Source organism: Microcaecilia unicolor, chromosome 3 (assembly GCF_901765095.1).
Source record: "Microcaecilia unicolor chromosome 3, aMicUni1.1, whole genome shotgun sequence".
NCBI lineage: Eukaryota > Metazoa > Chordata > Amphibia > Gymnophiona > Siphonopidae > Microcaecilia > Microcaecilia unicolor.
Window position 1 is genome coordinate 128709970 of NC_044033.1, and position 25994 is coordinate 128735963.

The following is a 25994-nucleotide window of genomic DNA, read 5'->3' on the forward strand; positions in this document are numbered from 1 at the left end:
TGCCATAGGATTCCTGCAAACATTTTCAATACTCAAGTCAGCATTCGCTGAAATGATAATACAGATGCCTCCTTTTTCTATTAAGCAACTCTGATGCATGTACAATTGTCAGATAATGTTTTTTTCAAGCAGCTTCTCATCCCTTTTACACAAACATTTCCTGTACCAGCATTGCATCCACATAAGTATTGCCATACTGGGCAGACTGAAGGTCCATCAAGCCCTGCATCCTGTTTCCAACAGTGGTTAATCCAGGTCACAAGTACCTGGCAAGATCCCAAAAAAGTACAATACACTGCTATTATGGACTGACCCATCTATTTATCTTTACCTTTCTGTCCTGTTTACCCCTTTCCTTTTATTGTACCCTGTCTATTTGTTATTCAAATGTTGTAAGCCACATTGAGCCTGCCAGAGGTGGGAAATTGTGGGATATAAGCACTGTAAAATAAATAAATAACTAAAATAATGCTGTTTATCCTAGAAATAAGCAGTGGAATTTCCCCAAGTGCATTTTAATAAGTCTATGGACTTTTTTTTTGTTTGTTTTTGAAGATACTGCTTTTTTACATTTTATTTTTGTGAACACTGCTGGACAGCCTCCTTCATCAACTGTCTCTCCATAAGTACGTTAAGGCAGTGCTTATTTGTAGTATTATAATTTTGAAATCCTGAAGACCCATTATACTCCTATATACAGTACAATCATGAGTGCTCTGCTTTGACAATTCTACATTTTTCAGAGCAAGGAACAGCCCCTCCCAATCTTTCCTCTGCCCCCACTTCTTTAACCTTACCTTGAGATCTCAATCTGTTCACAATACAACACTCAAGAGTCTGCAGATTTCACCCTTAAGAGAAGTTGCCCTCACCTAAATCCAAATAACTACTCATCACTGCATTACACAACAGAATCCATCTGGCTTCCCCCTTTCCCTCCCCCTTCCAGTGCAAAGGTACTGTGATGTATACAGTGTCATCCTTCCCCCTCTGCATCCAGGATCCGCTGTTTTCTGACCCACCATGCATGCTTCAGGCATGCAGCTTAAAAAGATACAAAAGTCGGAAAAACAATGGATGGGACAAGAAGGAAGGAAACAGCTGCACAGCTGGGAGCTTCCAGCTTCTGTCTTCAATGCACTGCTGTTGTCCACTATATCCATAATAGCATGGGATCAGTTATTCTGCTGAATCTTTCTCCCACAGTGCCAGAAGAGCTTCTGTTGAGCCTTTTCCTACTGTTTGCACTGACTACTAGCACTTCTTTTCTCTATTTGGTAATGGTCTCCCCACTTTGCTGTAATACTGTCACCAGGCCTACTTTCTCAGGGTTTCTTTCCCATGCCGCTTCCTTCATTCTTACTTTCTAACTGACCCACTAATAGCAGGAAAAAAATTGTCATCTATAAAGGAATGTCCACCTATATCAGACATATTTTTTTGAAGCACAATATCATTCACCGTGGGGTTTTGTTTTTTTGATATATTATTTGGCAGCATAACTGCTGCCCAGTTTAACAGCTCTGTTTGCTGACACGTGAAGGAGCCTGCAGCTTTTGCTTTCTGTATTACTTGCTGTTAGTAGCTGTATAAGCAAGCAATTGTGATCCATGGAGCATAATTTGTGGACCCATAGCCTGACTGGCCTTCTCCCTCTTAATTGTCAGATTCTGCTCCATTTTTCCTTCACAGGCATGCAGCAACACAGCCTACATTCTTTGGGTATATCAATACAATCCACAAAGTCACTGAACTCTGAAATTCATGTAATTCTCGCATCATTACAACACACACTGTTCTATGAATACTCATGCGTCTCAATTCCAGTTGGGACTGCTTAAGCTGATCTAGTTTCTGCTGTGCTTCTCTGACACTGTCCACCATATCCTCTATTCTTTCCTTCTACCTTTTCTGCCCAGGCCCATAAATGTGCCACATCCTGTTGCAACTCCTCAGAACCTCTCATGTTGCCTTTTACCATGGCAATACCATCTTTCAGCTCTCAAAACCATGCCATCATCTTGGCCCAGTTAAGGCCCTGCATGTACTTCTCCAAGTCGTCCTCTGCCTGCATCTTGTGCTATGTCTCTTCCATATGATCAGACCCTATTTCTCATCAGAAACATTCAGACTATTGGTACAATCGTTAACATTATCCCAATTTGATTATTGTAATGCCATGTATGCTGCCTGTAAAGAGTACCTGTTGAAAAAAACTCCAAACGGCTCAAAACACTGCAGCCAGGTTCATATACAAAACCTCTCGTTTTGAAAGTTCCTCCCCTTTATTAATCAAATTACACTGGCTTCCCATCAAAGTGAGAATCACCTTCAAATTATGTACCTTTATCTTTCAAATACTAAATGGCACCTCTCCAGACCGTATGGTACCATTAATAAACTTAAAGAAACACTAAATATGAGGCAAGAAACTATCTCAGACTACACCTCCCAAGTTGCAAAAACGTGATCTACAAAACTGTCCACTCTGCAGACTTCACTTACCTAGGAACCAAATGGTGGAACTCCTTACCACCCAAAATAAATATACAAGAATATACTAGATTCCGCAAAATCCTCAAATCGTTCCTATTCAAACAAACTCTCACAAAGAACAACCATATCTAAAACAATTAATTATTACCTGAGTTGGTTATTACTCTACCATTAACTTTCTCTTTGCTTCATGTACAATTTCTCATTCATAATAGATTTTCTAAATGGTAAACTTCCATAGTTATCCCAGTATGTTTATGATACTGTGTTGTAAAATTGGATTCACACAACAAATTACTTTCTTATGCATTATTCTTTGTTAAATATCCTATACTGTTTATTGTAAGCCACATTGAACTCAAACTTGTTTGGGGTGATGTGGGATATAAATGTCACAATAAATAAACATAAATAAAGCTTACATGGAGAATCATTTATCATAGTCTTTAAAGAAGCCTTTAATACCTTTAACCCTTTCTTCTTAGCTTCCACTGCTTTCAAGGAGGTGGATTCTAGTTACCCAAACAGCTAATCCCAAGAGAATTACTTATTTGTTGAAACAGCTCAACCCAGGAGAATTGCTTGGCTTCCACTGCTTTCTAGGAGGTGGATTCTAGATAACCCAAACAACTCAACCCAAGAGAATTGCTTATTTGTTGAAACCCATCTTAACGTTCTAAACTTGGCTGAAGTTTCTTCTTCCCCCATTTAAAATAGAAAGATCTAGCATTTTTTGCACTCTCAAATCTTTTGAACAGTGATGTAAGCAATAATCTTCTCATACCTTGATTGTTAACACTGTTTATGTTGGGTTACCAAAGGCAATCATGAATAGATTTAAATTGGTACAAAACGTTGCTGCAAGGATAAAGAAAAGTGTCTTTATAAGAGAAAGCTGTATTAGTCTGGTATAACAAAATTCACAAAAGAAGGTGAAACCTTATGGACTAATTTATTCAGGCATGAGCTTTCTAGGACCAGAGTCCATTTCATCACATAGATCATGGTGGAATAGGATCACTCATATTACATTGGTTACCCATTGAAAATTGGATTCAGTTTTAAAAAATTGTACTCAGTATAACAGTCGTTTAAGGACTAGGGAAAAGGACAGGTTGAATGAATATAAGCCTTCTCAACTTCTATGATAAAGCGAAGGCAAGAACTACTGGTTTTCAGTAGTGAAAATGTTCAAGTAGATAAAACATGGACACAGTCTTTTTCTAGTGCCTGCTGTCTGAAATTCTCTTCCATTAGAGCTGAAGGCAAGCACCAATATATGTAGGTCCATTATAAATTAGACATATCTCATTGCCTGAGAGTAGCAACAGTTTTTAGGAGGTATACTAGTAATGGACCCAAATGCTTCTTTGGGAATTTGGCTATGGGGTATTTGCTGTTTGCATATATGTAGCCGATTATGTTGTCTATATGTATATACCCCCTAATTCTATTAACTTGGGTGCCCAATTTTGGACAAGTTATAGAATATCTAACTTAAGTGGGCGCTAATTGGCTTTAACTGCCAATAATGACCCTTAAGTGGTATTGGCACTGATCAGCACCAGTTTACAGTTATATATGTAACTGCAGTTAGGCGCTTTTCTAAAAACACTAGTAAAAAGGGCCCGTTTCTGACACAAATGAAACGGGCGGTAGCAAGGTTTTCCTCGGAGTGTGTATGAGTGAATGTGTGTGTGTGTGACGGAGAGAGAGTGAGACTGGGTGCGAGTGTGTCTGTGAGAGAGAGAGTGTGTATGTGAGCATGAGAGTGTGTGCCAGGGCCCCCCCTCCCTCCCTCCCAGTTCTAGGGTTGTTGTCCCCCTCCCTCCCTCTGAGTTCCAGGATCGTCCCCTCCTTCCCTCCCTCCTTCCGAGTTTCAGGGTCCCCTCCCTCCCCTGCCTTATGCTCTCTCCCCTGCCTTCATCCATATGCAGGCAACGTCCTCTGTGCCCTGTCCCCTCCATCCATCCATGTGCAGCATCTCTCCCCTGCCCCCTCCACCTCCCTCCGAGTTCCAGGCCCCCCTCCGTCCCTCCCTCCCAGTTCCAGGGTCCCATGGAACTGGGAGGGAGGGGGGACGGAGAACGTTGGAGGAGTGACGTCAGCAGATGGTTACAATTCCACTGACACACTTTGGAACGTTCAAGGAGAACGTTGGAGGAGTGATGTCAGCAGGTGGTTACGATCCCAGTGAGACACATTGGAATGTTGAAGGAGCAAATTATTATATTAGACTAGTAAAAAAGGCCCGTTTCTGACACAAATGAAACGGGCGCTAGCAAGGTTTTCCTCGGAGTGTGTATGTTTGGGAGAGTGTATGTGAGAGTGACTGTTGAGAGAGAGAGAGAGTGTGTGTGAGACACAGATTCTCTGTGAGAGTGAGTGTATGAGACCAAGCGAGTGTGTGAGTGACTGTGTGGCACATAGAGAGTGAATGTGATACAGTGTGAGACAGAGTGTGTGAGAGTGAGAAAGACATTGTATATGAGAGAGAGAGTGTGAGCCCTGCCCTCCCAATCCATGCCCATCCATGCTCCTCTGTCACCTGCCCCCTCCATTCATCCCTATCCAGCAATTCCCCTCTCTCCCTGAGCCCTGCCCTGCATTCCATATCCATCCATGCCCATCTGTCCCCTCCATTCATCCCTATCCAGCAATTCCCCTCTCTCCCTGAGCCCTGCGCTCCCAATCCATGCCCATCCATGCTCCTCTGTCCCCTCCATTCATCCCTTTCCAGCAATTCCCCTCTCTCCCTGAGCCCTGCCCTCCCAATCCATGCCCATCCATGCTCCTCTGTCCCCTCCCCCTCCATTCATCCCTTTCCAGCAATTCCCCTCTCTCCCTGAGCCCTGCCCTCCCAATCCATGCCCATCCATGCTCCTCTGTCCCCTGCCGCCTCCATTCATCCTTTTCCAGCAAGTCCCCTCTCTCCCTTCCATGACCCTCCCTCACATCCATGCTCCTCTCTCTCCCATGTCCCAGCCTGGCCCGCCCTCTTCTTCCCCCCCCCCCCCCCCTTCGCATCCATGCTGTCGTTTCTCCCCTGTCCTCCCGCTCCCATTGTTCAACTTTACTGCCCACCCTCTTCTCTCCCCCCAACATTCCTTTTTTTTTTTTTCTTCTTCTTTTTAAATTTACCTCCGTGGCGGTTCCGGCAGCGCAGTGTCAGGGAAGGAGGCGGCGCTCCCGACGTCTAGCCTTCCCTTCGCTGTGTTCCGCCTTCTTCTGACGTCATCCTTGACGTCAGAAGAAGGCGGAACACAGCGAAGGGAAGGCTAGAGACGTCGGGAGCGCCGCCTCCTTCCCTGACGCTGCGCTGCCGGAATTGTTTGGGTTTTTTTTCCGCCCTCGACGTCATGACGTTTGACGCGAGGGCGGGGCAGAGACGGCTGGCTGGCTTCACACCACGAATCCACGAACCCTACAGGGAGTGTTTGAGTGGCTTCAGAACGTTGTCTTCAGAACGTTCACGGTGCGTTTTATTATATTAGATATGTGTGTGTATATATAGATATACGCATATATATAGAGAGAGATGTGTGCACATATGTATGTGTATGTATATATATTTGTGTATGTATATATATATATATATATATATACGTGTGTGTGAAATGTTATGGTATTTTTCATATTTTTGTGTTCTTAACTGTGCTGATAGAAAAAGTAAGCTATAAAATATTTAAAAGTAAATGTCAATTAATAGAGGTAATTTTGAGCACATCTTGTTTACTATTCCTTTTATTTTTTTATTTTTTGTTACATTTGTACCCCGCGCTTTCCCACTCATGGCAGGCTCAATGCAGCTTACATGGGGCAATGGAGGGTTAAGTGACTTGCCCAGAGTCACAAGGAGCTGCCTGTGCCTGAAGTGGGAATCGAACTCAGTTCCTCAAAAACACCAATAGTTACATAGGATAGAGAGTACTGAATAAGTGCACTATTTTCATATGCTTCTGATTTGGACTTTCATGATTTGTGTTTGGTGTTCTTCAAATAAACCAATTTCACTTTAAAATCCACTAATGTCTCATCTCTACTGTAAAAAGAGAAAGCAGCTACATGAATGAGTAATAGTAATGTGTTAACACTTCTGTATTGTGAGGGTATGTTCCATGTTTTCTAGTATTTACCCTCCTTTTTTTTTTTTTTTAATGCGCCTAGGTTGAGATTTGGCTTAGTTTGTAGATCATGTATAATACTGTGTGAAAAATCTTCTAAACCTGTTGTTGGCACCAACTCCATATTCTTTATGATTCTGTATGTTGGTAACTCACCAGCCACTGTACTTTAGTGGATAAGAACATTGAGTAACCATACTGGGTCAGACCACTGGTCCATCTAGCCCAGTATCCTTTTTTTCAGCAGTGGCTAAGCCAGGTCACAAGCGAGTTGTCACAGTGAATTATAAAAATTTGACCCACTGAACGAAAAGGTACCAAAAGGGAACTTACAAATAACACAGATAAAGGCTAAAAACGTTTGGAAGGGCAACTTTAATTTTTGAAAGTTTTATGTACTATAGGGTCAGTAGAATGGGACTATGTATATTTTTTTCCAGCTCTGTTTTTTCATGTTCTATAGCCTAAAACTTGCAGGTTCCTAATGTGATGTATTTGGTTTCTGGGGTTGATTAATATTTTATTGATAAATGCTTCTCTTCCCCCCCCCCCCCCCCCCATTTTAAATGTTTATTAAGTTTCATATTATACATCAAGAAAACAATTTTGAATAGAGAGTGTTCCTCATTTTTTTAAAAGATTTAATTAGTTCATACCTGAGGCTAAAATTTTGCAGGATTATGCAGTTGACATCCCTCTATCCTGTGATATAAATACATCATATACCCCACTTTTGGTACCTTTTTGCTCAGCTGATCACAAATATTTGAATTGGTGTCACTAACAGGTGCCATAAGTTATCCATGTTCCAGACTTTCTTGTGCATAAATTGTACACTTTTTCTGTTCCATCAGTTGCTTCTGCTCCGAGGATATGCCTTTAATCATTCAGCTGATTTTGAGACGGTTCGCATGATCAAAGAGAAGCTGTGCTATGTAGGATATAATATTGAACAGGAACAGAAACTGGCCTTAGAAACCACAGTGCTAGTTGAATCGTACACAGTGAGTACAAAAGCTGTAGCATTTGGGATATAAAAAGTTTATGAAAAAGTATATTCTTTGCCCGCTTCAAACTTAGCGGTGTGTGGGGGGGGGGGGGGGGGGGGGATAGAGTGAGGGTTGTTCAGTGTTGGGATTGGGAGGTTTGTGCCTTTATATGCTTCATTTGTTTTTCTAATGGTTTATGCTGAATAAAGATGATAGTTAAAAAGAAAAAAAACCTTAATAAAGAGACTTTATGTTAAGTTCAGTGTGTGGATTACTTTCACACTCTTAAGTACTTGAATGTGGTAGGCAACTAGTTTTACCCTTTCTTGCAGGACCCTTTGCAGGGACCAGTGTTAAGAGAGTGGTTTGAAAATCGGTGCAATTAATGCATGCTAAAAATTACTTTTCTCCCAATGTAGGAAACTAATAGTATGCACATTATTGCAATGTTTAAAACTTTAAAATGTACACAGACAAAAAATGTGTGTACAAAACCACAGTAATCACACAGACTTTAATTTATTCATTGTATCTCGGCAATGAGTGGTTTCTCTTCAATGAAGCATCCTGTCCGCATTCAGTATTGAAAACTAAACTGAACTAGGATTAGTCCCTTCACTGACAAAGGACCACATGTTCCTGAGATGCAGTGAATAAATGAATATTTAGAGCTGACTATAATGTTACTTTTAATGTTCAGTCTCTTCTGCTGGGCTTGGGGTGGGGGGGCACTTGCAAGTAAATTATATTGACACATGATGCTATCACAGAAGCCTACACTGTTACTAGCACAGTATACTTTGGAGGAGGAATTGAATTACATGCATTAAAAAAAAAAGTGGCTTGGGCATAGTAACCTGCATTGAGAGGTTGAGGGGTAGTAGCTAACATAGGTGCCAACGTTCCAAAATGATTAGGGGTGCCAAACAGAATACAAGTTACTCTTTTTTTCTGGATACAAATGAAGAAGATTGCTCAGTGCTGGAGGTACCTTTATTAACGTAGGATTAAATAAAAGTGTGATAATGTGAGTGCACATTCTTGCACAAACACTTTTGTGTGCAAAAGCCTTTCCTGCACCAATTGCAAAGCTATATGCACAAAAATGTGTGCACACCCCAACACTCGGCATTAACTCTCACTTAAATCAGCTTCACAACTTGTAAACTATTTAGGGTTAAAGCAATGAAAATTTACTTTGATTTTAAGATAAAGCTTTATTTAAATTTATGTGGTGCTTCTGTGAAATACTTTCCATTGTGTTAAAATTACTAGACAGTTTGCTTCTATAGCTATTTTTAGCGAACTATCCAGTTTAACCAAAATGTGTTTAGGTAACAAATAATAACATTTTTAGCTTTGAAAAATTTAAGCAAGAGAAGATAAAATAAGGAAGCAGCTGCAGAGCTGAGGATTTTTTCTTTTAAGTTAATATTGTCTTAAAAACTATACCATAATAGGATCCCTGATTTAAATCACATTTTTTTTTCCTGGTATGAAAACAGCAGTGCCAAGTTCAGTGATAATTTCTAGGTATCTAAATTTGTTACCCTTTTCCTTGCAACATTGCTGTTCTCTTCAGAGATCTTAACATCTGTCTCCATTTCTAGCTTTAAGCTTACTGTCACTATGGAGAGTTCTGTTTTTCAAGGAATTTTATTTGGCAAGACTTTGAGCCCTCTGAGTAGGAGGGAAGAGCTTGGAGTGAGTGTTTGGTGATTAAGCAAGTGAAACAAACTTTTTGTAGGTAGCTGCAGCATGTCTGCTGTTTCTAAGTGCTTTGTGCTCTAAGCCTTCCAAATAAAATTCCTACTTATCTACTGGTCTTTCTAAGTTGCTCTCTCATTTCTCATCCAGGTCTTTCATGATGTTTCAGATTTTTGTCTGTTTTCTAGAGATTAATATTCTGTTGATTACACCAACTAGCTGCCAATTTCCTCTCCATCATTGATTCACAGCCTCTTTTGATCACCTGGGTTATTCCACAGATTTATACACCCATATCCCGTAATCTCCAGTCCCTCTCTTCTTTGTTTTACTCTGTTCCAAGACCAGTTCCTAAATGCTTCATACCTCTGACCTCATCTCTGTATTTGTTCCCTCGTACGTTAATTTTCAAGCCTCCCCCCATTCTTGCACTTTTAACTCTGTTATATGTAATAATTGCTATTCCTGCCTTTTGCTTTTTATTTTTGCACTTCTCAGTGTGAGCCTTTCATCATGCACCCTGATCCTTGTACTACTCTGAGCTCCTGGTTCTGAATCATGTTGGCATGATCTTGAAGTCCAGTGGCTTCTTTCTTTTCTCCTCATACATACTGAACTGTAGAAATTACACTAAGCCTAATAAAGGGATGCTGTTCTGTCATGTTAAATGGTTTTGAAAATCTTTTCTGCATATTCCAAACCATAGGCTTGATCTTGCATGTTTCTCAACTCTTAAATATCAATTTCTACCAAGCAGTTTGAAGAATTTCTAAAACTTAAAGCATCTACTAGGAAAATTAATTAAAAATGACTTTTTCTTTTGTTCTTGGTATCTTTAAGCCTTCTCACCTATAATTTTTTTTTTAATAAATATAGGTAAAGTATACAGTATTGCTTGGTAGAATTATACTCTCTATAGAGATTCTCAGTTTGATGAAAAATGTAATTTTAATAAACCTTAAACTTAACAAAAAGAGTATTGTGTAACAGCAGCATGAGGTTTGGGAAAGATCTATCACAATTGTGAGGTCACAACCTTAAATTTAAATTGCCAGCTAAAAAGTTTGAAAGACACTCATTTCCAGAGTTGTTTCATGCCATAAAAATCATTACAGCTGTTTGAAAGATACTTTGAACATTTTATTCCAAACAATTATTTTTGTCTGCAGCAGAGGAACAGCTGAGTGAAGAATTATTATTGCCCCTTTAAGCACCAGATAAGAATTATTGTTTCATGATCAAACCTTCTCTTCTGCAGCTGCCCGATGGTAGAGTTATTAAAGTTGGCGGAGAACGTTTTGAGGCACCAGAAGCTTTGTTCCAGCCTCATTTGATCAATGTGGAAGGTGTTGGTGTTGCTGAGTTGCTCTTTAATACTATTCAGGCTGCTGACATTGATACTAGGTAAGGGTGTACAATATGTAAAATATATTGTAAAGCTGTATATTTTCATACAGAGAATCTGTTAGGAAGAAATGTCTTGCTTAGTAGCGTATTTTCCTTAATCCTCAGTTGGGTTGTAATCAATATTAATTGAACTGTATTTCCAAAAAATAGTTTTATGTGGCAGCTGCATTTGTCATCTTTTTGGAAAGGAAAGGGGTAACTATTTAAACTATAGGTAGGTGTACTATTTATATATGACACACACACACACTCTATCTGTGTGTGTGTGTGTGTGTGTCTCTCTCACTCTCACTCTCACACACACACACACACACACACACACACACACACACACACACACGGAACAAGTTTTCTTCCTGACTCTTGTTAAGTACCGTCACACGGTGAGGTGACCCTGTTGTATTACATCTATACTAAATCTCAATAAGGCTACACCACTATATAAGTATGGTAGGAGAGAAAAAGAATACATACTAGCCCCACATTGCTCAAGATAAAAGGTGCCCACTTTTTTTTTTTTTTGGGGGGGGGGGGGGGGGGGAGGACAAATGGAAAAGAGAAAACATGAGCATAGCTGCCATAAAAAAACTGAAAATTTGTACTAAGCTTACCCCCTGTTTACAAAGCTGCACGCAATGCCGACTGTGTCAGCATTACCGCACAACTTTGTAAACAAGGGGGTTAGTCACACTTATTCAATACAGCAAAGAGGAGAGGGGAAAAAAATTTATCGTGTTCCATAGGGATGTAGTGTGCACTAGAGTGCAATAGGGCTAATGATGTTGATAGTGATGGTGTAAAAACTTCAAGAGAAATCATCCCTGATGCAGCCATAGGCCATGGTGGACTTCTTTGTGGACCCACTGCAGCAGGAGATAAACCACAGAAACTGATGTAAAAATTAAGAGGATAAAAATGATTGAACTCTTGAAGATAAAAAGGAGATAATGTACTGCTATTATAACACTATAAACCCTGTATTTGATTAGAAAGGGTACAGAAAGAGCTCATCAGAAATTGGAGAAAAGAAATTTTTATCGAAGGACAAGCTTCAAAAGACAAGCAGTGCTAAGAAAAGCAGAAATCTTAGTATAGCATGGATTAACTATAAGAAAGCCTTTGATAGTCCTATGTTCCTAGATAATAAATTGCCTTGAAATGTACAAAATCAACCATGAATTGATTGCATACATTACGTTTACCATGAAAATGTGGCATCCCACACTCCACCTGCAGTATGCAGATAGACAATTTTTCATTCCCAACGGCAAGATTCAGTGAGGGCATATTTCAGGGAGACTCCCTATCCCCACTTCTGTTTTGTTTGGCATGTAATCCACTGAGTACTCTTATTAACTCCTTGGGATATGGGTGTATCATTATCCAAAAGCTGTCAACAATTCAGAGGTTATCGCATTTGTTTGTAGATGACCTGAAATTCTACAGTTCCAGTGACCAGTGACTAGTGGAACAAGATCGAGTGGTGAAAAACTTTTTAGATGACATCAAGATGACTTTTGGGCTGGACAAATGTGCTAAGGTGACTTTCCTTAGGGGAAAGCGGAGCAAAACTGAAAACATCTCTAACTGATGACTGAGATAAAGGAATTTGAACAGGAAGGTGTATATAAATATCTAGCAGTGGAGGAAGGAACAACTGTCGAGCAGAAATCCCTGAGAGGAAAAATCAGCAATCATATTGAAAAGTGCATGAATATTACGTAATAAGATGCAGGCTCTTAATCAAACTGGCACTTCTCAGCTCTCATATAGCTTTAGTTTTGTAGACTGGCCTCTTAATACCTTGAAAAACTACATGTGCAAACAAGAAAACTCCTCCATGCATACGAAAAAATCGGTGTACGCTTAGACTGTGCATTCCAAGATCTGAAGTAGGGATGGGTCTCATAGAAAGAAGTTACATCTATCGAGCTACTATCATGGGCCTCCAGCTTACCTAATAATTGCATCACCAGATCCTAATGCGCAAAAGGTGCTGAAATATGAAAGAGAACTTTCAGAATCCAGTTCATTCACTAAACTTTGGACACGCATTCTGATGAGTAGAAGGAATGGTTGAAAATCCATCTGTACCAAAAGGGCAACAGAATTTGTGAAATAAGAGAAAACAAAACTCAAGGAATTAGATTAGCAAGGAAGAAACAACAAGTGACATGCTTAAGTACAGCAGCAAATACAAAATGTTACACCAGGGACTATTCTTGATCAACATCGGATCATGAATGGTTAAGGAGAGGTGAATTGAAACCTAAGGCATGAGCAATTGATAATTGCAGTTCAGGACAGCAGCTTATGGACAAAATAGTTTACGACAAGTAAAAAAAAATTGGTCCAACAGACATCTGTAGGTTCTGTAAAGAAGAGCTGGACACATTTACTCATCTTGTGGCTGGTTTGCTGTGAAGTGCTGATGGTGGAAAATGTTTTATACAGAAAGGCACAATAAGGTGGGATATCTTATTCATTGGAAATTGTGTAAGCATTACAACATCAGTGTATCGGAAAAGCGTTTGGATCATAACCCTAAGAGAATTGTGGATATCCCCATTTTGACTGATAAAAAGCTGGATGCCAGAACTCTGGACATAGTGGTAAAAGAGAAACACCAGACCAGCACTGAATATAGAGGTGTGTGTCTCAAGTGATTACTTGGTAGAAAGAGGGAAGATCCTCAGGTACCAAGAAATGCAGTCTGAGACTGGCAGAAAGATATAGAAATATTTCCCATCATTTTGGGTGCCACAGGCTTGATTAAAAAGAACTTCCAAGCACGCCTGGTTAAGTTGCCTATACACGTACACAGCGGTTTGGCTTGCCTGTAAAGTTTTGCATTTTGAGAGGGCATCACCACTGCTGCCTAAGCTGCACTGACTCCCAATAAAAGCAAGGGTCACTTTTAAACTTTGTGTACTTATCTACCAAATATTGCATGTATGGTCCCTGACTTACATGTTATCTCTTGTTGATCATCCCCCACGTAATGCTGTTCTTGAGGCTAGAGATTATCTAATGCTTCATTATCCATGCTGTAAGAAAATTGTTACAAATCAGTTTTTGCAGCGGGATTTGCTTATTAGGGCACGAATTACTTGATGTTCCATAATATGTTAAACTTTCCTCTTGGGGAAAATTTCAAGGTGTGGATACTGATCTCCCTGTTTAGTCAATTTTGGTTACTCTCTTACTGTACCGAATCTTTGTTTTCATTGTTATGTATTGTTCTTTCTGTTTCTTTTTATTGCATTGTACTATGTATTCTGTATGATGTGATTTCACTGTATTGTTAGCCACATTGATGTGATTTCACTGTATTGTTAGCCACATTGAACTCAGGTTGCTGGAATAATGTGGGATATAAATGTCATAAATAAATGTTACATCTTATAAACTCCAGAAAGAAGTTCTCTTTGGCACAGTGCAAATACTATGGCGAGTGTTAGCAGTAAATTTGAGAGACTGAGATCATGTTCCTCATGCCCTGGCTTAGGAGTGAGATTCATTCCTGTCATTGCATGTGCAAAACTTAACCCATTTGGAGAAATTGCCCCCCAAAATATTTGTGGTGCACCACTAACTTAAGCAATCATGCTGTAAGTTTGTGTGTGTGTGTATAAATATGGATGTCCAAGCTGGATTACAGTCTGCTGGCAGGACTGAGGAATTTGGAGTGCAATTAACTCATGTTGTGGATTTATTCTCAGTAGTATTCTGGTGTCATATTTTCTTTGATTTTTCTTAATTTCTTTTTTTTTAAATTTTAGACATTTTCTTGGGGAAAAAAAAAGTTTCAACCTTGTAAAATATTTCTATTCTGCACATCGGTATTTTGGAGGATGAATGACGACAGAATCCAGCCTAGAAAAGTGTTTTCTTATAAATCAAGCTTAAAGGGAGGTCACTTGATGCCATGATAGGGAGAGACGTTGATTGCTATCTCTCCTGCCGCCTCTCCTAAAAAAACCCACAATTTTAGCGGTGCATCTAGAATTCTTCACTTACCAATTCTAGCAGTGGAAATACTCCTTGGTAGTACTGGCTTGGTGAGATTGAAAAGAATAAGCAGAATGGCTTCTTGACATAGACTGGGCCTGGACAGCTGAGACAAGATTGCAACCCCCAGCCCAGCAGCCCTTTGGCAAGCTCCTTGTGGGTCTCTGAGGTGGCTGCTGCTGTAGCAGCTTTAATGGAGGTGATGTTGGACAAAAGGATAGTGCCTATTGAAGAGAAGCTGGAGGAGCTTGGATTCAATTTTACACTTTCAACAATTTGCAGAACTGGAGGACTGAGTACAGTGGTGGAAGATTCTCTAGCCCAATTCCAAAAGGTCCTAGTGTCATGCTAGGAGAAACTGGAAGACTTGTAGAATCGCGCTAGATGGAGCAACCTTAGACTGGTTAGGCTACCTGAGTCTGTTGTAGAAAAATAGGCTTTTTGGAGGCCTGGTTCCTTTGCAAGCTGAACTTTTCGAATCACCTGGGCCCATTGAGGATCAAAAGCACACAAGATGGGATCCCAACAGCTATCTAATGTGAGACCTTGGGTGGTGATTCTCAAGATCCTGAGCCATGCACACAAGGTTGCAATAGTACAAGCGCTCCGTAGTGGTAAATGTTTGACACATGATGACAAAAAAAGTGTTATGCTTTCAGGATTATTCTTCAGATGCAGCGATGTAGTTTTACACCTGTGTGTTCTTAATTATTTGAGCACAAGATCCGGTTTGCATTGCTGTACCCAGCCGTCTTCAGGGCTCGCATCAAGGCCAGACCCAAGTGTTCAACATGGTGGAGGCAGCCGGGAGTTTCCTGGAGAGAATGGACCTGGCTGATGGAAGTGTGGGTGGAACTGGATCCTGAAGCCTTGCAGGGCCGGAAAGTTTGGTTGACCAAGTATTTTCATCTATAAATAATCACTGAGATGATAACCCACTTGGACAGAGACTAGCTCTTAGTCACTGAACAAGCAATGGCTCCTCAGTATCCTGCATTGGAATATATTCCTTGTTCCCTGGCTGTCCTTGTTTACATGGATCAGTATATTTGCTCTGAAACTATAGGCTGTTGGGCAAAGCCAGCACTGTTTGGAGTGTACTATACCTTTGCACCTAATAGAGAAAAAGAACTTTAACTGGAATCTTGTTTAAAGCTTTACATATATTTTATCTACATTTATAATTGATCCCAGTGCTTAGGGGTCCTATGAAGGAAATAGACTTTCCTAGAAAGTGAGCATGCAGGGATTGAGGCAGGTGTTGCTTCGTTTGCAGCAAACTGGTTACTGTCCACTTGGAATATTGAAGATACTTCTGCTGATAATTATTTGAATCTCACAATGGATAGTCAATACTTTTAACACCTTGCTATACGAATTGGAACCAACACTCCTCTGAAGGGCTAAATGATTTTTCAATATCTCTTATATGCTTCTTAACAGCAGATAAAGCCCAGTGGCTCCTTGCATGCAGACCTAAATAGCCTCTTGAGCATGCAAGATGATCATGATCTAGAGTATCATCAAGTTTGCTAAGCTGTTGATAATCATTGCTGTTCTTTCATTTATGAATAGTGTAGTTCATTGGGGATTGTTTTGACAAATTTTGGAGGTGGGTGAGAATTAAAGGAGTATTGAGAGATAAATTTTGCACATAGAGGGTAAATAGAGGCGACGTATGGGCACCAATCGTGATATTGGGCAGTGTGAACATGGGATGTAAGGTGGTAAGGGATGGAAAGTTGAGGGGGAGGGATTGGAATAGGGGTAATCTAAAAAGAGGGGTGGGGGTCAGTGATGCACTTCTATATAGTTCATTTTTGGTATGCCAGAAAATAACAGATTTCTTTGTATAAGTTAGTCAAAACGAGTATCTTGGAGGAGGGGGCTGGTAGCTGGGACTACTCCCTTCCTGGATTGGAAGCTATTAGGCTCATTTTCAAAGCACTTAGCCTCCCAAAGTTCCATAGAAACCTATGGAACTTAGCCTCCCAAAGTGCTTTGAAAATATGCCTCTATGTATCACATTGGTTTGTCCAGATTCTAGATATTATCTAAATTTAGAATTTTTAATTGGAATGTAGGGGATATTAACTCTCCAGTGAAATAGAAATATTATAACATCAACAGGCTAAGACAGACTTTGCCATGCTCCAGGAAATACATCTCAGTACAATGGAATACGCTAAATTGGAATGTATGTGAGTGCGTAGCTGCTGCAGCACAGGGGAAGAAGCATGGGGTGACCATTCTGGTGCACAGGGAGTGATAGATCAAATTAAAATATTAATGACAGACCCTGATGGTCAATATTTGATATGCCAAGTGACAATATACAGCAGGAGCTTATACTGTGCACCATATACAATCCTAACCAGTTCGAAAGGAATTTTCACAAAACGATAATCCAATTGCTACTGCCATATCAGTCATTTCTTTTTATATTAGTGGGGATTTCAATACAGTTTGGGAACCTAGATAAATCTCTGGCCTCAGTCGTAGAAACTTAACACCTCTAGAGGTCTCCTAAAGATGTGTGATTTGCTAGATATGGTAGTTGTCTAGAAGATTTTACATTCCCTTGATAGAGATTACGCACATCTTTGTGGGCACACTCCATACAATCCTGCATCGACTATCTTTTGTTTTTTAGCACTTTGGTTTCTTCACTTCATAAGGCGGAGATTGGGCTATATGCTATCTCTGATCATGCTTGGGTTTGGTTAGAATAGGACCCTTGAGGAGTTAAATGCAAGGTGTCTAGGTGGGCCTTCCATCTGGATCTATATAGAGACACTACATTTCAGGAAAGGATGCTTAATTGTTGGAGGGGACTACAAGTTGCATATGACCCAGTGCTTTATTGGGCGGCTGCAAAGGCAGTCTTGTTGGGGGAGATCATCAGTTAAGCCGGTCATAATAATAAAGCTAGGGATTGAGAAATTCCGAGATTAGAACGTCAGTTGCGGATTGCACATCACTGTTTTGGACACACACAATGCCATACATTTACAACAGCTATTGGATGTTCAGGTTTCTCTAAATGAGTTGCTCCAACGAAGGGCGGAGAAATTTTTTGCCTACTATAAATTTTAGTTGTAGAAACACAGGAGTAAGAGTCGTAGGCCTCTGACTAAATTCTGTTCATACTATTTTTAGACGTTAAAAATGCAGTTAGGCTCGAAGATTCAAGATGGCGGCATAGTGAGTCACTTTTTCAGACGCGCACAGACGCCAAACAATTGCTGTGAAAGGTCTCTGAACCCCCTGCGAAATGGGGAAAAAGAGAGGTAAAGTGCAGGAATATCCCTCTACCCCCATCAGGACCCACCTTTTGCAGCAGCCGACGTTGGAGCAGTTTGGGCTGACGACTGGACCCAAACAAGCCTCCTCCCCTGCTATCGGCGCCAATGCTTCCGAGTTGGCCAGCAGGGTAAACGGGGGTTTCTTTGAGCCCCGTCCAGCATGTGGGTCCTGCAGCTCGGATTCCAAGTGAAGAGGAACCGAATGTGGGGGGAAGGAACCTGTCCATGCTGAGAGAAACGGGTGGGACTGGCTTAGTGGAAGAAAAAATTGCTGCACAAACATTGCCTTTACAGATTGTGACAAGGTACCTCATGAAAGGCTACAGAGGAAATTGGAGGGTCATGGGATAGGAGGAAATGTCCTATTGTGGATTAAAAACTGGTTGAAGGATAGGAAACAGAGAGTGGGGTTAAATGGGCAGTATTCACAATGGAGAAGGGTAGTTAGTGGGGTTCCTCAGGGGTCAGTGCTAGGACTGCTGCTTTTTAATATATTTATAAATGGTTTAGAGATGGGAGTAACTAGCGAGGTAATTAAATTTGCTGATGACACAAAGTTATTCAATGTTGTTAACTCGTGACAAGATTGTGAAAAATTACAGAAGGACCTTACGAGACTGGGAGACTGGTCGGTTAAATGGCAGTTGATGTTTAATGTGAGCAAGTGCAAGGTGATGCATGTGGGGAAAAAAGAACCCAAATTATAGCTATGTCATGCAAAGTTCCACGTTAGGAGTTACGGACCAAGAAAGGGATTTGGGTGTCGTCGTCGATAATACACTGAAACCTTCTGCTCAGTGTGCTGCTGAAGCTCGGAAAGCGATTAGAATGTTGGGTATTATTAGGAAAGGTATGGAAAATAGGTGTGAGGATGTTATAATGCAGTTATATCGCTCCATGGTGTGACCGTACCTTGAGTACTGTGTTCAATTCTGGTCACTGCATCTCAAGAAAGATATAGCAGAATTGGAAAAGGTGCAGCGAAGGGCAACTAAAATGATAGCGGGGATGGGATGACTTCCCTGTGAAGAAAGACTAAGTAGGCTAGGGCTTTTCAGCTTGGAGAATAAACGGCTGAGGGGAGACATGATAGAGGTATATAAAATAATGAGTGGAGTGGAACAGGTGGATGTGAAGCGTCTGTTCACGCTTTCTAAAAATAGTAGGACTAGGGGGCATGCGATGAAACTACAGTGCAGTAAATTTAAAACAAATCAGAGAATTTTTCTTCACCCAACGCATAATTAAACTCTGGAATTCGTTGCCGGAGAACGTGGTGAAGGCGGTTAGCTTGACAGTTTCAAAAGGGGTTAGATGGTTTCCTAAAGGACAAGTCCATAAACCACGACTAAATGGACTTGGGATAAATCCACAATTCCGGGAATAACATGTATAGAATGTTTGTACGTTTGGGAAGCTTGCCAGGTGCCCTTGGCCTGGATTGGCCGCTGTTGTGGACAGGATGCTGGGTCGATGGACCCTTGGTCTTTTCCCAGTGTGGCATTACTTATGTACTTATGAACCAGATTCTTAACGCTCCCCCTCCTGTTCTTTCTTTGGGGGCTTCAGTTAAACCTGCCGTAGTGACAATGGAGTCACTCTGGGACTTGACTTTTATTTTACACTCCTCTTTGCAACTATTGACTACTAAAAATACTGTTGAAATTAAGATATTGTCTGAAGCAGTCCTTATTCAGGCACAGACAACTGCCCAACAATCCTCTGAGGTGAAACAACTAGGGGAAAAATTACGAACACTGGAAACCTTGGGACAAGTCTCAATTAGGGAGAGAAACTTTACCTTTTGTCGTTTAGAATACTTGGAGAATAAATCTAGAAAACTCAATTGGAGACTAACCAACTTTCCTAGGTCTCCCCTTATATCACCAATAGATATGGTAAAGAAATATTTAGTTGAGATTTTAGGGATGCCAAGTGATTCCCTATCTCCTATAGTTCGGGTACAATATTTACAAAGTAATAGAAAATTGGCTGATGGAATTTCTCAACCACAAATAGGAGACGGCATGAACTTGAGACATCTTTTTTAGAATCCTCGATTGGTTCTGTGCAGAATTTTATAAACTTATGGATGAAGAAGTGATGGTGCCCCATAAAAAGAATGTTATGCATCTTGATAGCATGGAGGCTTCACTGTTTGTCACTTAATATGGTTCAGATCATAGTGCTCCCGAAGACTGAAGAGAATCAAGTTTCAAGTTTATTGAAAATTTACTATCCCTCCCAACAGAACAACCGTCTGGGTGGCTTGCAATCTTTAAAAAAAAAAAAAAGGGGGGGAAGAACAACGGAGAGAAACATGCAACAATAGGGTAAACAGGCACTACAATGTAATAGGAAAGAACAAAAGGGAGGGGATATAGTTTGCTAGGTGTCTATGGCCTCATTGGAAGCTTTAGGAAAAGGCGTCCCGAAGAAGGTTTTAAATTCAGATTTGAAAAGTGGTAGGGAAGTAATCTAAGATGAGGCGAAGAATTCCATAGCTTGGGACCTGGAAGAAAACATGGTGTTCCAACTATGCTCATGGAAAATGTCTCTGTGGGTCGGGGTCGTAAGAAGAGTGTCTTTAGTATGGACTGTATATTGCCTTTTGTCCGGGTAGGAGGTGAACTGATGATGAACAGGTAGCAGTGATTTCCTGTAGAGTTAAATGAGGATAGTAAGACAGAATGGTGGATAAGGTCAAAGGCAGCAGAAACATCTAGAGAGAGAGGACCACAGGTCTAGATTTATCAAAAAAGTAGCAAATATATGTAAGGATGTTTCAGTACTACAAATCCAGAATCCTATAGACCAGTATCTTTGAATTGTGAGGTCAAAGTTGTTGGCAAAATTATGACAAATGGGCTAGCACAGGAATGCCTTATTTTCTTCATTACATGCAGGTGGGTTTGAGGTTCTATCTGTTAAAAAAATCTGAGAAAAATCTTAATAGCCTTAGAACAAAGGGCTAGAGGTGATCGTTTCTTCCCTTTTAATAAGCTTCAATGCCGAGAAGGCATTCAATCACCTCCGTTGGACTTTCTGTTTACTAGCCATAGTCTGCTATTGAGTCGGGACAGGGGAAGCAAATGCTTACCGGTGTGATGGAACAGTGTGTTTTAAGCCTGTAAAACTTCCTTATTAAATCTTGAAGTGCATTTTTCTAGTTGGCCAGCAGGTGGTGCATGGTTTGTTTTAAGCTGTTGCAAAGAACTGACCTTTCACTTCTTATCTAACACAGATAAAGGAAATGCCTGTAGTGATGGAACCAGCTTTTAAAAATGTTGTTGACTGGGCTCTGATTGGCCCAGGAGCTTATTTTTTTCATTTGAATTATAGTGGACTTTGCCCCAGTTTCAGCCTGGGAGAAGAGAGAGAGCGCTGAAGTCCCTTGTAAAACATTATACTGATGTAACTGATGAGCAGCTATATGTCCTGATCATCCCCAGGTAACTTTCTAGGAAGTAAACCAAATGGTTTAGTTTGAGTGTTATAATTGATCCATATTCAGTTACTGTTTTTGTTTGTTTCTGATTGCACATTTTCTGTCCACTGTTCAAGTTCTGAGATTACATTTGTTTGTTCGCCCTGATAAAAAAAATCCAGATGGTTTGTGTGTTGGGTCTGTGAGTGCTTTCTGGGAACTGTGGGACCACTGGGAGTGTGACTCCAGTAACCTAGAAATCACTAGGGATAATTTGAGAGCAGGAGACTTGCCCAGAGGCGGTTGGGACCTAAGTCGGTGGGAGGAGGGTTTTAGTGTAGAGCACAAGGAGCAGGTGCAGGTTGACCTGAGCTGTGCTGATACCCACAGCAGCAGTAATTTTACATAGTTGAAACTAAGGTATGAACTATATGTGAAAGTTGTTACAGCACTTGAGTATGTTGTATTATCAATTACATATGATAGAGAGGGATGTTCATGAACGTAACAAGGTTTTCAAGAGAATCATAGTAACGTCATCATGGGAAATGTAGTCCAAAATACCTCCCACATCATAGAAACATAGAAAATAATGGTAGGTAGAGATCATATGATCTATCAAATCTGCCTGTCCATTAGTACAATCACTTCCTCTCCTTCAGAGATCCTCTATGCTTGCCCTATGCTTTCTTGAATTCAGAAACTTTTCATCTCCACCACCAGTGGGAGGCTGTTCCACACATCCACCACCCTATTCAAAATGATATATTTTCTTAGAATACTCGAGTGTCTCCTTTCATCTGTACCCTATGACCTAGCTTCCGTTCAGTTGAAAGAGGCCCTTCTCCTGGTCATTTATGCCACTGAGATATTTAAATGCCTCATATTTCCCCTTTCCTGCCTTCATACATATTGAGATCTTTGTCTGTCCCCATATGTTTTATGACTAAGACCATTGACCATTTTAGTAGTTGCCCTCTGGACCGACTCCATCCTGTTTTATATGCTGCTTTTATAAGCGACCATCTGCTTGTTATTAATTCCTGAGACTGATCTCTAGAAAGTGCAGACATTACTTGCTTCCTTTTATCTAAACTTGGTTGGAAAAGAAGAGAGACAGCAAGGAACAATACAGCAGTTTATCTTCAAAAAGCAGGATGAAACAGCCACAGAAATGGGTGGTGATATCCATTAGTGCTGGGATGGGGTAGCTTAGAGCTCAGGAAAAAACTAGAAAGTTTCTGGACATGCATGTACTCTAGTGCACACCACATCCCTATGGGGCATGATACTTTTTTTCCCCCTTTCTCTTTGCTGTATTGAATAAGTGTGACAAACCCCCTTGTTTACAAAGTTGTGCGGTAATGCTGACACAGTCGGCACTGCATGCAGCTTTGTAAACAGGGGATAAACTTAGTACAAATTTTCAGGTTTTTACGGCAGCTATGCTCATGCTTTCTCTCTTCCATTTGTCCTCTTCCCTCCCCCCCCCCCCAAAAAAAAAAAAGGAAGGTCCTCTTAAAAAAAAAATTTTAAACCCCTGTGTGTGTATATGTATATATGTATGTGTGTGTATATTATTTTTAAAAACCCTGTATATGTGTATATATATGTATGCATGTATATATTCCGTACACTGTAGCTGTTAAGTGGATGGCATTTACCGATGTACTGTTTGAAGTCCTGACTTCCTAATGCACATCTTTGAGACATGATTAAGTTGAAGGGAGGATTCTGCAAGAATAGTATGTTTTAAATCATTTTTGCTTAAAAATGTTTTGAAAAAGAAATATGAAATTTAAAACGTAGAAATTTTACAGAAGTCACGACTAGAGGCTGTAGAAGCATGCTATAAAGCAAAATGGACTAATGATGAGCTTTTGGCATAACTGTGCTGAAAAAGCTTTAGGCCTGGCATTTTGAAGTCCAGATATTATTATAATTTATAGTACACACCATATCCATGAATGATTCTAGGTCTGACTCTGTTGATCTGCTTGTTGAGTGAATGGGTCAGACATTTGAAGAGCATTAACACTTTCTTTTGGAATAGCCAAAATACCCACTATACACACAATGGCAGTGATTCCCCCTGGAGCAGATAATTTAACCCATTAGTGCCCGATGTTCCCATAATAAGCCATTATTATGGGAACATTGGGCACTAATGGGTTAAACAGTATTGCCAGTAGTCTAGCAAGTATTACTACAAATGTATAAAATTTGGTGATAAAGCCATCTAGTTCAGCTCCTTGTCTATTACCAGGCTCTACTTCTGTGGCTGTAATTTGTGTCTGTCATGTTACTCTGTTCTGCATTGCCTAAGTATCTTTGCTGTTTTATATGATACCTATTTGATAACTATCGTACTATTACATTGTTTAATTGTACTTTTCTGAACTGTAGCCTACCTACGGTTATGTGTAAGCCACATTGAGCCTACAACTAGTGGGAAAATGTGGGGTATAAATGCGTTAAATATAACTTTTGATAATAATTAGGAAAACATTCCCTAATTTGTCTCCTTAAGAGTGTTGCCTTATCTTTCCCTTAATCTGCAAGGCCAGAATCTTCCTACTTTCTTTCTGTATTCATACGTATACTGCTATTAAAGTCTTCAATATGCCATTCCATTAAGACCCTCTCTAGCTCTATCCTGCTCTTGCAGTACTGCCTGGGAATTGCCTTTCAAGTGCTTTTCTTCACATGAGTGCTGCCAGTGGTCAACTTCCTGGTTTTATTTCTTCTTTTTCTTAGCCACCCACATCATACATCTGCCTCAGACCTCACCATCTTAAGAAAATCTCATATTATACCTAACTCTCCTTTTCCATATAATATAGAGCTTCAGATAGACTTCAGTTGTTTTATAGATATCCCATCTTACATTTTTATCTTTCAATAAACTGTCATTAAATTTCTAGGACTGGCCCTTTTAAGGGTATATATATTTGATGCCAGTCAATGTTAGTAATCACCAAAAGGGTAACTAGTATATTAATTATTTGGACCATCAGAAAGCTAGCACAAGCATAATTATTCGCATGTGTCTTGTAGCATACAAAAGAGAGTGCTCTCACTCCTCATCAGTCTATAAGAGAATATTTTTCTTAATACTGTATTAAAAGCTTTATCAAAACATCCTTTTAACAGCATTCCTCAATATCAACAACAGCAAAAAGTAGAAAAGGGTAACTTATCTGAATGAAACGAGCAACCGCTCAAACACAGAAAAAGCCTCTGACATAGCGCCGTTTTTTGCTTTGCTGCATCAGGAAGCATAGTCAATATTTTAAGAAAATATGCAATCCAAAAACAACAGAATATCAAAAACAATAGTCTATGCATACTACTTAAATCAGTCTTAATGGCACCCTTCATTCCCACTGTTATTTCCAAACGGAAAGACAGCTTTTGACATCATCTGTGGTTACAATCAAAGCAGTTTACATACTATTTATAGGTACTTATTTTGTACCTGGGGTGATGGAGGGTTAGGTGACTTGCCCAGAGTCACAAGGAGCTGGAGTAGGAATCAAAACCAGTTCCCCAGGATCAAAGTCCACTGCACTAACCACTAGGCTACTCCTCCAGTTCAAGAGCCAACAGACTTAGATCAGAGACATCCAGTCAAGCTCATCATTGAGACCAGTAGGAGACATCGTCTGCAGTTTGAAAATCCAGTGTTGTTCCATATAGTTAAGCCTATATTCATCATTACCACTCTCCCACCCATGCTGGAGAGAATCAATAATACGCCATCTAAGATCCTCAATAGTATGCTTGCATTGGAGCCAGTGAGACAGTAATGGAGCCATAGTATGTGCCAGTTTAATACATGATTTATGTTCATTTAAACAGATCTTCACAGGGCTCGTTGTCCTGGCAATATACACTTTCAGATAGGGGCACACAATAGCATAGATGATACATGAAGAATTACAGTTAGTATTAGTTTTGGTAATAAGACAGCGATTAGTGGAAGGAAAAGACCATTCATGTCCAACAATGGTAGATGCACACCGCTGATAGTTGTGACATGAGTTATGGCTACCTAGATTATTCACACATTTCATCCTTTTCCACGATACTCCATTTCCAGGAGTTTTATTCCTCTGTAAAGTAATACTTGGAAATTCTGGAGTAGATGTTACCAAACTAAGGACTTGCCAATGGGAATGGAGTATAGATGATATAGTAGAAGACATAACTGAATAAGAGAGCACACAAATAAATGTCTCTGCTGACTCACATCTTCTATATTGGAGAAGTTCTCCATGTGCAAAACGAACTCTAAGATAGTAAGCCTTTTGAATACGCCTCTCTAAATAATCCTTTTCCACTAATGTACTTTTCAAGGTGTGAGATTGATATTTGAATTCCTCCAAGGTGGAACAAATTCCTCTTAAAAATTGACCTATAGGTAAATTTTCTTTGTTTCCGAGGGTGGAAACTATAGAACTGTAAAAAGTTGTTACGATCAGTAGGTTTTCAAAATAATGTAGTTCCCAGTCTTCCCTGATGTTTA

General features: G+C 40.1%; 1 protein-coding gene across 1 annotated transcript in view; it reads left to right on the top strand.

The window, feature by feature from the left end:
* Nucleotides 1–25994, top strand: part of ACTR2 (actin related protein 2) — an 89258-nt gene that overhangs the window by 51107 nt on the left and 12157 nt on the right. The window contains 2 exon segments of the mRNA XM_030196363.1: nt 7475–7624; nt 10575–10720. Coding sequence (XP_030052223.1) covers nt 7475–7624; nt 10575–10720 — 296 coding nt within the window.